This window comes from Montipora foliosa, chromosome 2 (genome assembly GCF_036669935.1).
Source record: "Montipora foliosa isolate CH-2021 chromosome 2, ASM3666993v2, whole genome shotgun sequence".
Lineage (NCBI taxonomy): Eukaryota > Metazoa > Cnidaria > Anthozoa > Scleractinia > Acroporidae > Montipora > Montipora foliosa.
In genome coordinates, this window is record NC_090870.1 from 6,885,195 (window position 1) to 6,899,925 (window position 14,731).

Here is a 14,731-nt window from a genome sequence, read left to right on the forward strand (position 1 = left end):
AAGACTGTCAATCCTTTGTTCAGAAAACACGCAAGTAAAAACAAGGTCAGGTGCTTTCACTTCTATCTATGAAAGTAAAAAAATTGCGTGTTCTCCGAAGAAAGAAATTAGTCTCTAGATTTGCACTGGTTAAGGACGTTTGCGCCCATTGCTACTGCGCATCCTTACAGCGCACGCAAATTCACATGCCACGTCATTTAGGGCCTTCTTCCGGGCAAGTTCTCTCCAAAAGGAAGTCGGTGACCCCCATTTTTTTTTACATTTCTGACATCACTAACTCATCATCTTACAATGGTAATATTTGCAGAAAAAAATCAATGTTAGAAAATTTTCGCGCGAACGTCCTTAAAAGAATGAACGAAAGAACTGAGAGGTCCTCGTATTTAACTGGACAATGTAAGCAGCTGTCACTTTTTGACGGCGACTTGAAAGGCGATGCCGGTGCAATGCTCCACCTATACTGAGCGAGTAAGCCGCATTGGGAGCAGTGAGTCAAGTGTTACCGCGAAAGTCCTGAACGTTGGTGCTTATAAGATGATCTTGGAGAAGAAATTGGAGCAGTTTTCCGATTGAGTCTTAATTGACTTTAAAATATCTCGCCAGTTCCCAAGCAATTAGGCTTTCAAGAATCAAATCTCGACTCGCTCGCATCCGTTCCTGCACTAGCGCTGACTGCACATATTTGCTCGCGATGTGATTGGATCGTTCGATTGAATCTCGAATGAAAACCGAGCTCTATCCACTGCTAATTCGCAGAGGTCGCTCGATCCGAGTCTTAATGAGCCAGTATATCGAATTTAAAGATTTTGCTTGATCCTTTCATTTAGCAATGCTAAATCGACTGAGGGACTGATATCTTTGTTTGTATTGATATTGCATCATGGATAAAATTTGCTTTTAAAGTGCCCCTGTGATCAAAAAAATCACTTCGTTATTTTTCTTCAGATTTTGAAAGCGTGTTTGCTTAACGCCTGACTGGCAAAATTTTGAGCTTTGATTTTCATCCAAAGGCCGTTTACTTTGAGTAGAAGTTTTGCATCTCACGGTCCACCATTAATCACGTTCCAAACTGACCGACTGGACCTCAGAGGGTTGGATCCAGGGTAAAGTGACGTCAAAGGTGTAAATGCTGAATTATGTATGCAAAACGCGAAAGTCTGAAAGCTCAAAACCCCAGTGCTGCAATCTCGTACCCAGAGTCCTCGGGCCTTTTGGCCAGCGGGTGAGCGCCCGGAGAGACTCTGGGATAATCGACTCCATTTTCCCAGAAAACGTGGGTTCCGGTTTCAGTTTAACCGGAAACAGAAAAGAGAAAACCGTAAACAGTAGAAATGGCGGGTTGAAAGTGTTCGAGAAACAAGAATTTTAGCCTTACACACAAAGAAACTGGAGAAATGATCATTGGCTTGCTGTAAGAGCAAGTGAAGATGAAACCTCTGACGATTTCGGTGAGTGTATTTTAGTGTTTCAGCGTACATTCCATCGTTCAGAATGCCATCGTGCAAGCAACACGATCGACAATTTTTTTGTGGAAACGACACAAATGTCCTCTTCTTCTACAATTTGATGTTTCCGTAATTCTGAATGGCTTCGACAAGACCTTATTCCACGGATTTCTCCTCAAAGAGACTGATGTAATGTTTTCCCACGGTACTTTTGCAATAGCAACACTTATCACTTTTTAGCAGCGTGGGAAAATTCCCGTGCGGTATAAGACATAATTCAAACCTCGTCGTTTTATTATTTTGGTGATTTATATATTTCTGAGGTAGAAAAAAATCAAACAGCACTGAAACTAGTTTTAGATTTTGAATCGCCCTCCAAAATCTGGGGCTTCCGAATTACTTACCGACTTCCTGTCGGACTTTCATAGTTACGCAAGCGGCCAATCAAAAATATAGTTCAAGTCGATTATCCCAGAGTCTCTCCGGGCGCTCACCCGCTGGCCAAGAAGCCCGAGGACTCTGGGTACGAGATTGCCAGTGCTGCATATCAATTCTGAGGCGTACACACGCACTGCATTCTTAAGCCGCACGTTTGACGTCATTTTCTCCTCGATCCAGCTCTCTCAAGAACTAGGAAAATTCCAGTTAAAATAAACAGGGGTCTTTTTGAAAACTTTAGTCGCTTATAGTTTAGTTAACATACTAGTTTTGAAATCCAAAGAAAAGAAGAATTGATTTTTTGGTCACAGGGGCAAATTAAGAAAACGGAGTGCCGTAAATTGTGGAATAAAATGCTGGACGATTAAGTCTTGAGTGCGTTCTTCTGTCATGAATGCTTGTATTATCGCAAGGATTACGGAAAAACGGATGCAAGTCAGTTCAATCGAAAGTTGTTTCGATCGAAGTCGTTTCGATCGAAGACAAGAGTCAGTTCGATCGAAGACTGTAACTATTGCTTAAGTGTATTGAACTTACTATTTATCAAATCTGTTTAAAAATATTTCCTCATACAGTTAACTTCGGAGTTGTGGAAAACACATTCTTGAACCTTGGTCTTCAAGGAACATGACCGCCAGCCGTCTGTTTCTATATTTGGTATATCGCTAAACGCCAAGACGCTAGGATATTTTTGTTGCAAGATAGTAATTTTCCTACCGCACGCTTTGTCAGAGTCGGCTTTTAAGTTGCTTTAACAGAAAACAGACGCGACCATTCTTTACGTTCCAAGCGCATTTGCTTTCGTATTTTGGCGTGCGGAACTGCCTTGTGTGGAAAAGATTTGCAACGACGCGAAGCTATGATAATATGTTACGGATTCTGTTCCAAACGCAAGTGTTTTCAACAGCGTTTAATCTCTTTTCGCTCGGTTCTCATTGAAAGTGACAACACTTGTTCGTTTCATCATGGTAATAAAATCTTAAACCCCCTGTTTCAGTGTACGCACGTGATAGCGAATAGCTAATTGAGCATTGTCGATCAGGAACGCCGAGAAAGAAATGCCGGCAACAAAGATATCAATTGAAAACCGCGTTTCCGCGTCGCGCATATTACTTCGAGCAAAAAATTACACAACACAAGAACTTTTATTATCTATACGCTATCAAAACTGTAGTTTTTATTAACATTTACTCTTCGATCGAACTGACTCTTGCTTTCGATCGAACTGACTTTTGGTTTCGATCGAAACGAACATCGATCGAAACGACTTTCGATCGAAACGACCGGTTACCCGGAAAAACAATGATGAGTAAAATGTTTGATTACCCAGAACCCAACTTTATTTAATTTCTATTGGAGCATGTTATGTCGAAAGTAGACCCACAAATTTATTCATGTCTACACGAAATTTTCAGAAACAATTCATACCAGCTCGTTTCAAACGTTAGCCGTTTACAACAAACCTCAACCAAACCTTTTTTTCATAAATAATATGCAAATTTTTGAAAAGAGCAAGCGATAATTAAATATGGACTCGGTTGGTTAAGCCAAGGGATTACACACATTGCACATTTGAAAAACTGAACAATCCACATCGACTTGTAATCATTTCCCAGTTTGCGCCGAACCAAGTGGGGTTTATAAAAAATAGTCTCACCTTCCGCGCAAATCTATTCTTTTCAATTGACTGCCGCCTCAAGGGCTCATTAGCATTCTCAGTGACTCAATACACCTAATATTAATTTAAAGGAATTTTTTCCTGTTTGCTTTAAAGAACGATAATTTTGCATATTTTGAGTGTACGTCACACCGAGAGCGCGAGAATGTACGAATTGTGAAGATAAATTTTAAAATGACAACGGATTTACCCTTTTGGTTATTTTTTCCAGTCTGTTCGCCCGTAGCTCAGACAAAGGCATGAAGACTTCTCCAATAACATAAACATTATCTTGAACGTGATCAAAATCCAGTACCACAAAATGAACTGTGCATTCTCTAAGCTTGTTGTGAACAAATCCGGGAACTATGAAAGTTTCGTTGAAAGCCGGGTTTGTTGTTCGAGAAACCTTTCTCGTCCACTGCCAAGTCAGCATTTCTGGCAAAATGCGCATTTTTACGCTGCAGTTGGGAGGGCGCAGAAAACTTTCGTCTGGAGTAGAAATTCCCACCACTTGAATCACAGTAACGTGTAACTCTCGGCTTGCTGTGTCATAAAAACATGAAAACTCTAACCGGCATTCTTCTTCGCCGCCTTTCTTCCTGAAGTAATCTTCGGCGCTGGGATTAACCAATCCCTCAGATTTTAATGAGGTGGGCAAACTCATGCGCTTCGCTAACTTGGTCTTTTCCTTACTTCCCGTACCATTTTGGCCGACATCCAGCGAGACTGCTTCTTCCACTTCTTCGCCAACTTCTTCAATGGTGGAAATCGAACTGACTTCGTATGGCTTAGTCACTCGAAATCGTTGCTTGTCATCCCAATCCAGACCCCCTGTAATCTCGGGATATGCTTCCCCCGAAGACTTCGCCAATGTATAGACATTTGGCTGTACTTGAACAGGCCGCGTTTGAGAGATAAGGAAAGATTCGGGAGTCGTCGAGTAATAGTCAATTTTCGGCCGACCATCGGATTTTAGGCTGTAAGACTTTGAGCGTCGGGAGTAACACAAAAATCCAAACCCAACTACAATTGCTCCCGCTACGAATCCAAGGACTGCGCCGAGAATCACACCAAGAGCATTCGAATCCTGAAAAAAAAAATGCTCTATATTATTTAGGTCATTTATTTTTTCAGATATTTAAACTCGCATATGAACAATCTTTTATCATAATTTCCTCTTAAAACTCGCAAATGAACACCCTGTTACCATAATTTCCTCTTATGAAGTCATGTTTCTTCTTCTTCTTTTACGCACCAACGTTCAGCATCATTGAAAGAGGAAAATTCCGTCGCTAAACTTCAACGTGTCGTTTGTTGCTATGACCCGAAGATTTCGCGGGGTCGACAAGTTTTTGAATTTAAATGAAGGTAATCAATGCTAATCTTTGTTCCAGTCAGTCATCTACCCCAAACTTGCTTGTTCGTGCGTAACATCTGCTTATTGTTATGCTAAATATACCCATGCACTTGAAGTCCCTTTTGCGTCGTTTTGCGTCAGAAACAAATATACCCTTTTCCCCTAAATTTAACCACAAGTCACCCAAAAAAATCTTTGTTGTTTTCGACGTGTTAGTATCGCTTTTAGAGATAATGAAGTTAGGAAAAAAAATAAAAGTTGCACTAATTAGAACACTCGACAAGTTTTCACTTTTTGTTGACTTTGCATTAATCCTCCATTTACTTATCATTTACTTGGAATGTCATGTTTGATTTGCCCGTGTTGCTTAATCAGTATTTTATGAGAAGTACATTACAATTATCATTCCTTGTCACTTTTTTCTGTGTATACAACAGAGCACAAGTTGAAAGGAACGGATAAGAACTTACTGTTCCTTTGATAAAAATTGACGGAAACGTCCCTTGTTTTATTTCTTTCGTTCCCTTATTGCCCAGGGCCCAGTTGTTTAAAGCCCGGCCGATTAACACAAATCCGCGGTTTAAGTATAAACCGTAGGCTTGAATCTTGCCCGTCAAAAAAGTAAATAAGCCTTAAACTTGTAGTTTTATGCTGAATGAAAGCAAACGTCTTGTCAATTTTGGAGGTAAAAATTATGGCAGAAACTTTTTCTTATATATATATATATCTTGCAAAAAATAGACTAAGTGCAATAATATTCAAGTTTTCCGTATTCGTGAATTTGCTCAATCAGATCTTGAACAACTATTCCCGAGTGTGACTTGACTTACCTTCACATAAGACATTTCAATGTGATGAGATGTTAAATTATAATCAGCGCGATTCTTTTTATTTTATCTCTTGCTTGCAAATTGTCGAGGCAGGTTTGCGGTTATTCTGCAGAATATTATGATTACAGGCATTCCTTTGAGGCAGGGTTCGTGAGCTTAATTGACCCACAACAGGCTTAACTATTTGGCAACTCTGCTGAACACCAACACGTTTCGACAGCGAACCAATATTGTTACATTTCCCGTTTGGACAGTGATATATGACTATATCAAAACCTGGATGCTAGAGTTACCACTAACCTTTGCCTGCTTCGAACAACTAGACCGAGCTACTGTTTATGTTTCTAAGGGTGCGTTCGATTGACCCTATTTCGGAATAAGAATACGTGGAGTTGTGATTTAAAACGGTATGTCTGGCGTTTTCAAGCAACAAGGATAATAAGGGATATGTAAGTTTTAAAAATAGCATTTTAGCAGGTGTTTAACAATTCTAATGTGAATCTCCGTAAAACGAAGGGTTTGTACTTCTAGTCCATGTATTTATATTCGTATTTACATTAGTAAATCGAACGCACCCTAAACAATATCTGCGATGTCTTTTTGTTATTTGATTTGTGTACGTTGCCACCGAAAACGTTGAAAGATGTCCTTTAAGAATAAGAGCAAAAACTGTCATCCTGCATGATTACGCAATTGCTTTAGCTTTCCCTGATTTCAGATCCGACTAACCACTGCGCATTTGCTATTCTGGGTGCTTCGTCAATTAATTATTACCCAAAATTTATATTAAGCTAAGTATTGTGTTCCTTTTTTTGTAAAAAATAAGGTGCTTACATAATGATATAAATCGCCAAATGCGAGGATACTGTAAAAAGAAGCCGGCGACTTATTTATCATTACTATAATTATTGTTATTTTTTTGTCAATGTGTAAGCGCCTGTCTAAAAATGAATACCATGAGCAGTTTTTACTTCCAAACCGTAAATGAAGGTCGCCAAATTTAGCATTCTTTGAGCTAAAAATATGATAGACAACTGACACTCGATGCGTCCTAGAAAGTTTCAGTAGAGAGCTTATATTAGTCATGTTCAAATTATACTGCGTGTTACTGTATTAAGATTAGAGAGAGATTAGAGAGATTTAGCATTGTGTTAACTTGAAACGGGAAACAGGAGGCAACTGTTTGAAAATAACTTGAAAATCAAATAGCACCGGTCTAAGTCCCTTTAGATAAGTTGCCCGATTTCTGTAGATAGCATGCAAGAATTGAACCAAAATGAAACAAGTGCCTAGATCTCTTTTGGCAAATCTCTGCAAAACTTCAGTCTGATGTTTGCCGTACACTGGCGATCCTAAGCAATCTCTCTGTTGTGATTGTGGTGTCTTTTCCAAGTTTTTCATTTTATTCCCCTTTCGTTCGCTGGAACTCGGCCTCAACCTTCGAGAGTCACCCCGTTAAAAAAAATTACTTATTAAAGTAATTTAAAACATATATGTAGTTTTATATGATCTTCATACATCCTCCATCTATTCCGCGACTTTCGTCAGTTTGCTTTCCGAAATATTGTTTTCTACTGTTAATCATTTTCTGCTCCTCTCTTTCATTTTTCTTAGGACCACGATGCACTAATTGTTTACTATAAATACTGGGCTGTATCAAGCTAAGGACACAAAGCCGATGACGTTTTAGCAAAGTGTAAGTTGTCATGAAACTTTAAATGTCGATGTAATCCTCCTTTTCACAGCGATTAGTCCAAATACTACCGCCGACGGAGTCGTTGCTAAGAATAGGCTTGGTTGTACTGTTCTACCGACTATCCGCAGAATGCCGGCAGAAGATTAATATATTTGGTCGAGAGCAGTCCGGTCACTCCCAAAACGTTTTGACTCAAAAGATAAACTTTGAGTGATTACCTTGCGTCTTTAGCAAAATGAGAGATGGGTGGCGGCTACTTAACGAATGCTTTAAAGAATTCAAGGGCGATAAGACTCTAACTTTGGCGCTCTTTTAGTATTGACAATCATTCTATTGTGACATATTGGAATAAGTAATGCTCTTAAGGGACTTTCTCGTATTGTTTTAGCGATAAGGCCGGCTTTTGTTATTATCCTCTCGCAATTCCCATTAGGAGAACAGCACTTCCATTAATAGTTTGTTTTTCTGCCTGGATCCCGACACAATGAACTGGCGCCAAAACTATTTGCTCAAAACTCCGCGGCGAGCTATCTCCGGTTCGCTATCAAGGGTGCATGGGTCAGAATCTTAAATCAACGATCGAAATTGGATCAGTCGTAATGGAGAGGAATTCAGGGAAAGCAAGCCAGAAAATCACAGAAATGGTCGGTGAAGGGTGTAATTAATAATTTCTGGGGGAAAAAAGGCATTTGTCTTTTCGTATTAGAAATGAAGATGGACAAAGCGCTCTTTTAAAATTGCATTGAATTTTATTGTTTTATTTAGTGTGTGTTAATATTTAGTTACTTTATTCCTGAGTTGTTCGCGGTAGGATTTGCGTTAATCCCGGATAAAGTGCTTTCAACATCAAAACGGTTGTCCTGGTAATGAGCTAGCTTAGTCGACTCTGCAATCGGCTCAAGTTCGCGCGCTCATCGTCTCAGCGTCAGGTAGCTGAAGTGCGCAAGTTCGTTTAATCTTGTCACGTGATTTGAGCTCTGCAAGAGGTACTTCGAGTTTGCCAAGAACTCTCTCTTGTTCTTCGATACAAACTACGATGAACTTAAGCTCGCCTTGATCTAAATCTGCTGGCTTTACTCCAGAAATGATAAAATAATCTTTGAACACCAGCTGCTCCCCTGTAATGTTGAGCTTTTTAGTCCTCCGCCATGTCGTGAACTTTGGGGTTAAGCAGAACTTTACATAAATACTGTGAACTGGAGAGATTAGTCTCTCTGATACGTTCTCAAGACCCAAAACACCTACATAAAGCAAAGGTATTGAATTCTCGATCGCTTTGTAAAATACTGAAAAGTTCAGATTTCCAGCTAAACTTTGTCTTCCGTGCTCAATCTCAATCTTTCCCATATTGTTTCGTTTGAGAATACAAGGACCTTCCTTTTCTTTTCGTTTTTCTTCCTTGTGTCGTGTTAACGCGTTTAGGAGCGTGGTCATCATAGCCGCGTCTTTCCCAACTTTGAGGATACGACTATCAAACGCGGTGGGGTTTTTAAGTTGTCCATCAATCTCTCCGTCTATAGTATTTGAGTCCACATCCACTTTTTCTCTTTCAGGAAGCCTCGATTGCGTTATATCGTCGTTCTGATGAAATGACGAACGATTGTTGTTACCGTCAAGACCCAACATAGTTTTCGACAATTTTGTCGCTGCAGTTGTCTTTTTAACACGCATGCGAGGATTCAGCGTTGAACCCCCTTTATTCTGATCCGATGATTTATAACCAAGGAAACTTTCGCCATCGGATTGCACTGCAACACTTAACGTTACACTGGAGGTTCCTGTGATACTCTCATTAAGGGATGCAAAGCAGCTAGCGCCTCTGGTTTCTTCCAAGTTCGACTCTGCGTCTCTCTCTTTGGTATCCCTGTGATTACCAAGCGGTTGTTTTGGACGCATCCTGGAGTCCCAGTCGACAGTTTTTACTTGTTTTAAAGCCACTGAGGCCAGACGTAAGTTGATCTTGCTCTGATTAGCGTGCAATTGGTTGGAAGGCGCAAGAGCGAAAGAACTTGCCCCGCGCATGGCCTCTTCAGTTGTGCAATTTCCGAACGAACTTGCTCCTCTAATTCTATACCCTTCGTCATTATCTTCTTGAGCATCGCGTTGTCGAGGAATAGAACAATCGATGTTATCTTCTTGAAATGTGTGCGAATCTATCGATACCTTCTCGCCAAGTACACTTGCTCCGCGTAATTCTAAATTCGCATTTATTGCTGTTTCGCAAGTTTGAACAGCTTTCGTGGCGGACTCCAATTTTTCTGCTTTCTGACAATGAAATCTACAAGAGGGACCATGAATGCATAAATTACTCGAGGCCCGAACCTGATTAAAATTACTCAATCGTCCACCTCTCGCAAGACGCTCAGTTCTTATTGAACTGTATCGTTGATGTTCGCTTCTTATTGAATCAGTGCTATCCTCAATTGCAGTATTTTCCGCTAAAGAATCAGTACACGCAAATAATTTGTCAGCAGTAGTTTCACCCTGACAATGCGCGGTGCATCTCTTTGTGCATATACATATCGAGCTTGGTGCTCGCACGATTTCCAAACAACTCGCTCTACCTCCACGGTGAAATGAAGATTTTGTTTGCGCAAACTGCGACCGACCATCTTCTGAAATAAGCTCCAAGCTCTTTAACAGCTGCAGACTTTCATGTAAAGGCGCACGTATTCGTCTAGGTCCAGAAACGCCCACCTTTCTTCCAAGATGTTCTTCTCTTTCAAGATCGGATTCTTCCAGCAAGGGCTGAACGTAGTCGTTGTCGTTTGTTTTACGGGACGCTTCAACATCACTCAACCATTGTTCCAGGTCCTCGCGCCGCAGAGGGCATTGGCGTCTCTCTTGCAGTCTTGTCTCTGGACCCGATACAAGAGCTGATGGTGTGTTCAACCTTAAATTGTCAAGATTCTCTATATCGCCTCTCTGTGCTATATGACCCCAAGTGAGTCTTTCTCTAATGATTCTGTCCTCATTATCAGATGTGATTTCTTTTGAAGCGTTTTCACCATGAATGGAGCAGTTACAAGCGTTCACACATGAGCAACTTGGTGCGCGTGCAAACTCCAGTACACTTGAACGACCACCTACATGAACGCCACGGTCGATTGTCGGCGTTACAAATAGAGAACGCGTTCTCTGAAAAGTTAGCGGATCTTCATTGTATTGTGATACCGCCTTGTCAAGTGTTTGTGTATCGCTTTCGACAAGGGGAAATTCTTCTAAACTATCAGCCTCAAAATTATCCAAAGAATTCGCCGATCCAATTCCACTAGAGGCTGAAGGAATTCGCTGAGCAGCATTGTCTTCAGCAGTATTACATTCGTCGTAAAATATGACAGAAGAATTTTTTTGCTCCTTTGAGTTATTTTGCCTCCCGCCTTCGCTTTCTTTTGGTATGCACAAAGAAATGCTTTTTCGTGTGGAGTCCGCATTTCTTGTCGAAGGAATAGGACTTTCACCTCTGTCTGTCATTTCCGGTCTGCATTCATTGACAGCGCATGTCCGTCCGTGTAGCCCAACGACATTGCCAACGAGTCCGCTGACTGGTTGGTATTGCGGTAGATCGTGATATTCCTTTTTCACCGCATCCACAATGTCATTGTTTTCTTGCTGAAGAACCGAGCATGGGTCTTTAGCAATCTTTTGCGGTACGTTATGAAAGCGTATTGTTCGACGACCATATTTTCGTTCGAATTGTCTTTTAATCTTGCTATCTGGCATTGTCTTTGTTTTACACAGCGGTGTTGCGTTGGAAAATAAAAACCCACCCAACATTAACATTAGCAAAGCACCAATGGCGGCAGGAAAAAGAAATGGCGAGATCTCCGCTTGGTCTTCCTGTGCTGTGACTTCACTTTCCTTTGGCGTCTGATCTGCAAGAATTTTTTAACAAATAGCCATCATTAGTATTTTCATTATATCAATTCAGACCCTTCCTCCTGGTTCTGCAAAACTAATTGTAACATCGATAAGCTACTGCGAGATAACCCTTTTTTTCCAAGGAGCTTTTTCTCCCTCTAAGCTACTGAATTCAGTAGACCGTAAAAACGAGTGGGTCCTCAAAGAATACATTCCAAGAATCTAACATTCTGTTGTATTCATCAAATGAGCCCCTATGTAATTAAGCCCCTGTAAACATGAGAGCGTATAATTCGATTTCCGAGGTGGAATCCAAAGGGGAAAAAAACTCCTTCGAATAAAAGCCCGTGGGGTGCTTATGTGTTTAATAACGAAAGCGCCAGGGGAAGGAAGGGCATTCATTCAAAATTTAAAAACGTCGAAACAACGTATGGACCATGAAATGGTATGGTGTTTAGACTGTGCCCGCCAGAAAAACGTAATCTTTTTTGCTGTTGTAACGTTATCAGGAACATTTAGAAAACCCAAAGTTTGTCATGTGCACATTGAAAAATTGCATTACAACTTGAATCCGAACGAGTTTTACGCCCACTTGATTGTTTTACGAGTAAATCAATTTTTTTCTAAGCAACAAGCCTCTGGAAAACACGCATGGCTTTTTTTCTTGAATTGAATGCCTTCACTTTGCCATAAGTGTGGGTTTTTTTTCGGTCAGCTGTTGGGCAATTGTCTCACTTCTTTGATTCAATGTATTTCTCTGTTTCAATGACTTCAAAGACCATTCAAGAGTCGCCTCCAAAATGGGAAATTATGCTTATCTCCACCTGTGAGACCACCTGCTATTGTACAGACAAAAGCAGTAAACGTTTGAAAACAAAATTTTTGTTTTATAATTTACTTTTTGTTGTTACAATCATTTGGGTTGTTTTTGTAATAATGGAAAGAATAGGAAATCTCCAATATGATTAAGCTATTTTGTTAAAGGAAAATATCTCTGTTTTCCTACAAATCTACTCAGTAAAGGGGTGGAATTTACGCCCACTGCATAACCCATTGAAGCATGGAGGGCGTAACTGTAACCAAAGAAAATTAAGAAAACTAAATTTTTCTGAGCTACTTAATTCGAGAAGTTTCTTTAAACCATGACAATCAAATTTTGTTGTAAACAACCTCCCGTTTCCGTTTTGCTGAACGAACGTGTGAATCGAAGATCATAGAGAAGCAAAATGTGGAAATTAATTCCGAGTGGAATCACTGACCACGCGCCAAGTACATAAAATCGACGAAGTTCACATTTTGTATTTTCCTGTATATTGTATGTGTTATATATAAGACAATATCAACGTGCCCGTGGAAATATATTGAAAGTGTCAGAGGAAAAGGAAACGAGGATAGTAAAACAAAATGCTACCTTGTTTATCTTTTGCAAACGCATGTCAGCTGTCTCATAGCCATTGTGTTCATCGCCTAAATGTTTACCGTGGATTACCATTAAAAAAAAATTCAAATTGGACTTACTCAATATCTTCTGTGATGTTCCATTTGACCATGCAATTTCCATAATCTATATGGAAAACCTCGTTTAACTCTTGCTGGCTTCATTCAGCATCCACTTCAGTTGACTTTCTTCCGGTCTGAGTCACGTGTTTTTTCGAGTACTTTTTTGTAACCAAGGTAACCGAGTGCCATAATCAACTTGAACTAAGCAACCTTTCCTCTGCAAAGATAATTTTCCCGCCGCCATTATCGTAAAATTAAGACACCGTAAAGCAAAAGTTTTTTCAACTTTTCTTATCAAAGCAATCCATTCTAAAACTACCATTTCACAGTGCGCGCGAAAAGTAGAACTTCCCACCTGCATTAAAATTTGTTATTTTATTGCGCACAATTCTCAGGCAAAATGGAGCAATCTGATTGGCTGGTTTTCGGTCCGCATTTTACAGTACGGACTATTGCCATGGAAACGGTCCGTTTTCCGTATTTCTCCTCTCTCCCAGGAAATTCAAGTAAAGCGAAACACAAAAAGTCTTTTAAAAGCAGAAATAGAATTTTCATCACAACAGTACAATTGTAGCAAGCGGAATTAAGTTTTAAACGTAAATAAATGGCGTCTAAGTAATTATTCTTTTGTCTTTATGCTAATCACCTTCACTAGCCTCGTTCGCACAAACGTCAAAAGAATCTTTGTTCCAAAGTGAGGCTAGTAAGGATGATTAGCACAAAGACAAACGAATAATTTCTTGGCCGCCATTTATGGATACGGTCTATATAATAAACAACTTATCAACCTCACTTGCTCGGAACCGTACTGGAGATTATTAACCCTTGGTCGTTTTTTGTACGGACCTTGGGCCAATATTCCCCAGTACGTCCCTCGCGCGCGTACGTTTGTTAAAGCCCGAGCAATCTATGATGTAACATTGTCAATGTCCGTGTTCTAAACAACGGGCCCTCCCCACCCTCATCATAAGTTGTGTAAAAGAAATGCGCATGGGTAGAATAAAATGAGCACTTGGAGCGAAGATTGCTAAGTGTCGTTAAATCAGTTTACTCCACTGGAGTCCTAGTTGAATCTGGAGGTATCCTACAGTCAATTTTCTGCGAATAAAGAGAAAAGTTGATTTAATCATCATTTTAGTTTACTATCCTCAGCATTCAAAACATGATTATGAATCTCTCTCGTGTTTACTGCATGTGTCCTTGTGTATTTGCTTTAAATATTGTTATATTATAAAGACGTAAAGTAATTGTATTTTCGTCATTGTCGTTGGCATCCGCAATGTAATTAAGTTTTTCGTTTGTCTCACGATATGTTAGTTCGCGACGTTACGATGGAGACGAAGCGATTTAGCAGTATGTGCTGAATTTAATGAGGCGGATCACGAATCTTGTCTTTATTGCTATCATGATCGTGATCGTTATCGTTATCGTCATCGTCATCGTCATCGTCATCGTCATCGTCATCGTTATTGTTATTTATTCACTAATATAGATAACTAAAACCATTTCTACTTTCTAACAAATGAAAGAACAAATGAAAGTGACTGACTAAGATTCTATTCTTATGATGTAAAAACTTGAAAGTTCAGTAAACTTTTCGTTAGCTTTTGAGATTGCGTGAAGCCAACCTTGATTGCTTAACTTAGGGGTGAGTACCATTCGATAACTACTATTCACATTCGTGCAACAGAAGAGAAACAATATGGCTCCCCGGAAGATGCAAAAAATCGTTCGCGTAGAGAAATGTTCTTAAGGGAAGTTAGTTATTCGACTTGTTCGGTAACGGTAATAAAAGCATTCAATTTCGATAACAGTGGTTTATGATACTGCGCATATTTATCTCCTCGGTAGAGAAGTGTCAAAATTAGCGATATATGTAATTCCTTTTTACGCATAATGCTTGCGTTTTTTTGAGTAATGTATGCCTTACCTTTTCCTCTGATC

The 14,731-nt window shown here is 39.9% G+C and overlaps 3 protein-coding genes across 15 annotated transcripts in view; 1 reads left to right on the forward strand and 2 right to left on the reverse strand.

The window, feature by feature from the left end:
• The window catches only part of LOC137992259 (synaptotagmin-4-like), an 89,561-nt gene that overhangs the window by 59,028 nt on the left and 15,802 nt on the right, over positions 1–14,731 (forward strand). For 11 of the 13 annotated variants that reach the window (XM_068837479.1, XM_068837484.1, XM_068837483.1 and 8 more), the window contains one exon: positions 7,345–7,426. The gene's annotated coding sequence lies outside the window, so the exon portion shown is untranslated. Of the gene's footprint in view, positions 1–1,291; positions 1,449–6,011; positions 6,180–7,344; positions 7,427–14,731 lie in introns of those variants that run through there. The other 2 variants (XM_068837491.1, XM_068837490.1) reach the window with 2 other exon arrangements.
• On the reverse strand, positions 3,027–4,884 carry LOC137988982 (synaptotagmin-7-like). The gene is made up of 2 exons (XM_068834914.1): positions 4,751–4,884; positions 3,027–4,630 (listed from the first exon to the last, which is right to left on the reverse strand). The coding sequence occupies exons 1-2, from the start codon at positions 4,751–4,753 to the stop codon at positions 3,731–3,733; spliced, it is 903 nt and encodes a 300-aa protein (XP_068691015.1). The 5' UTR covers positions 4,754–4,884; the 3' UTR covers positions 3,027–3,730.
• LOC137992267 (uncharacterized) lies at positions 8,182–12,901 on the reverse strand. Its single transcript, XM_068837505.1, has 2 exons — positions 12,806–12,901; positions 8,182–11,301 (listed from the first exon to the last, which is right to left on the reverse strand). The coding sequence occupies exons 1-2, from the start codon at positions 12,846–12,848 to the stop codon at positions 8,324–8,326; spliced, it is 3,021 nt and encodes a 1,006-aa protein (XP_068693606.1). The 5' UTR covers positions 12,849–12,901; the 3' UTR covers positions 8,182–8,323.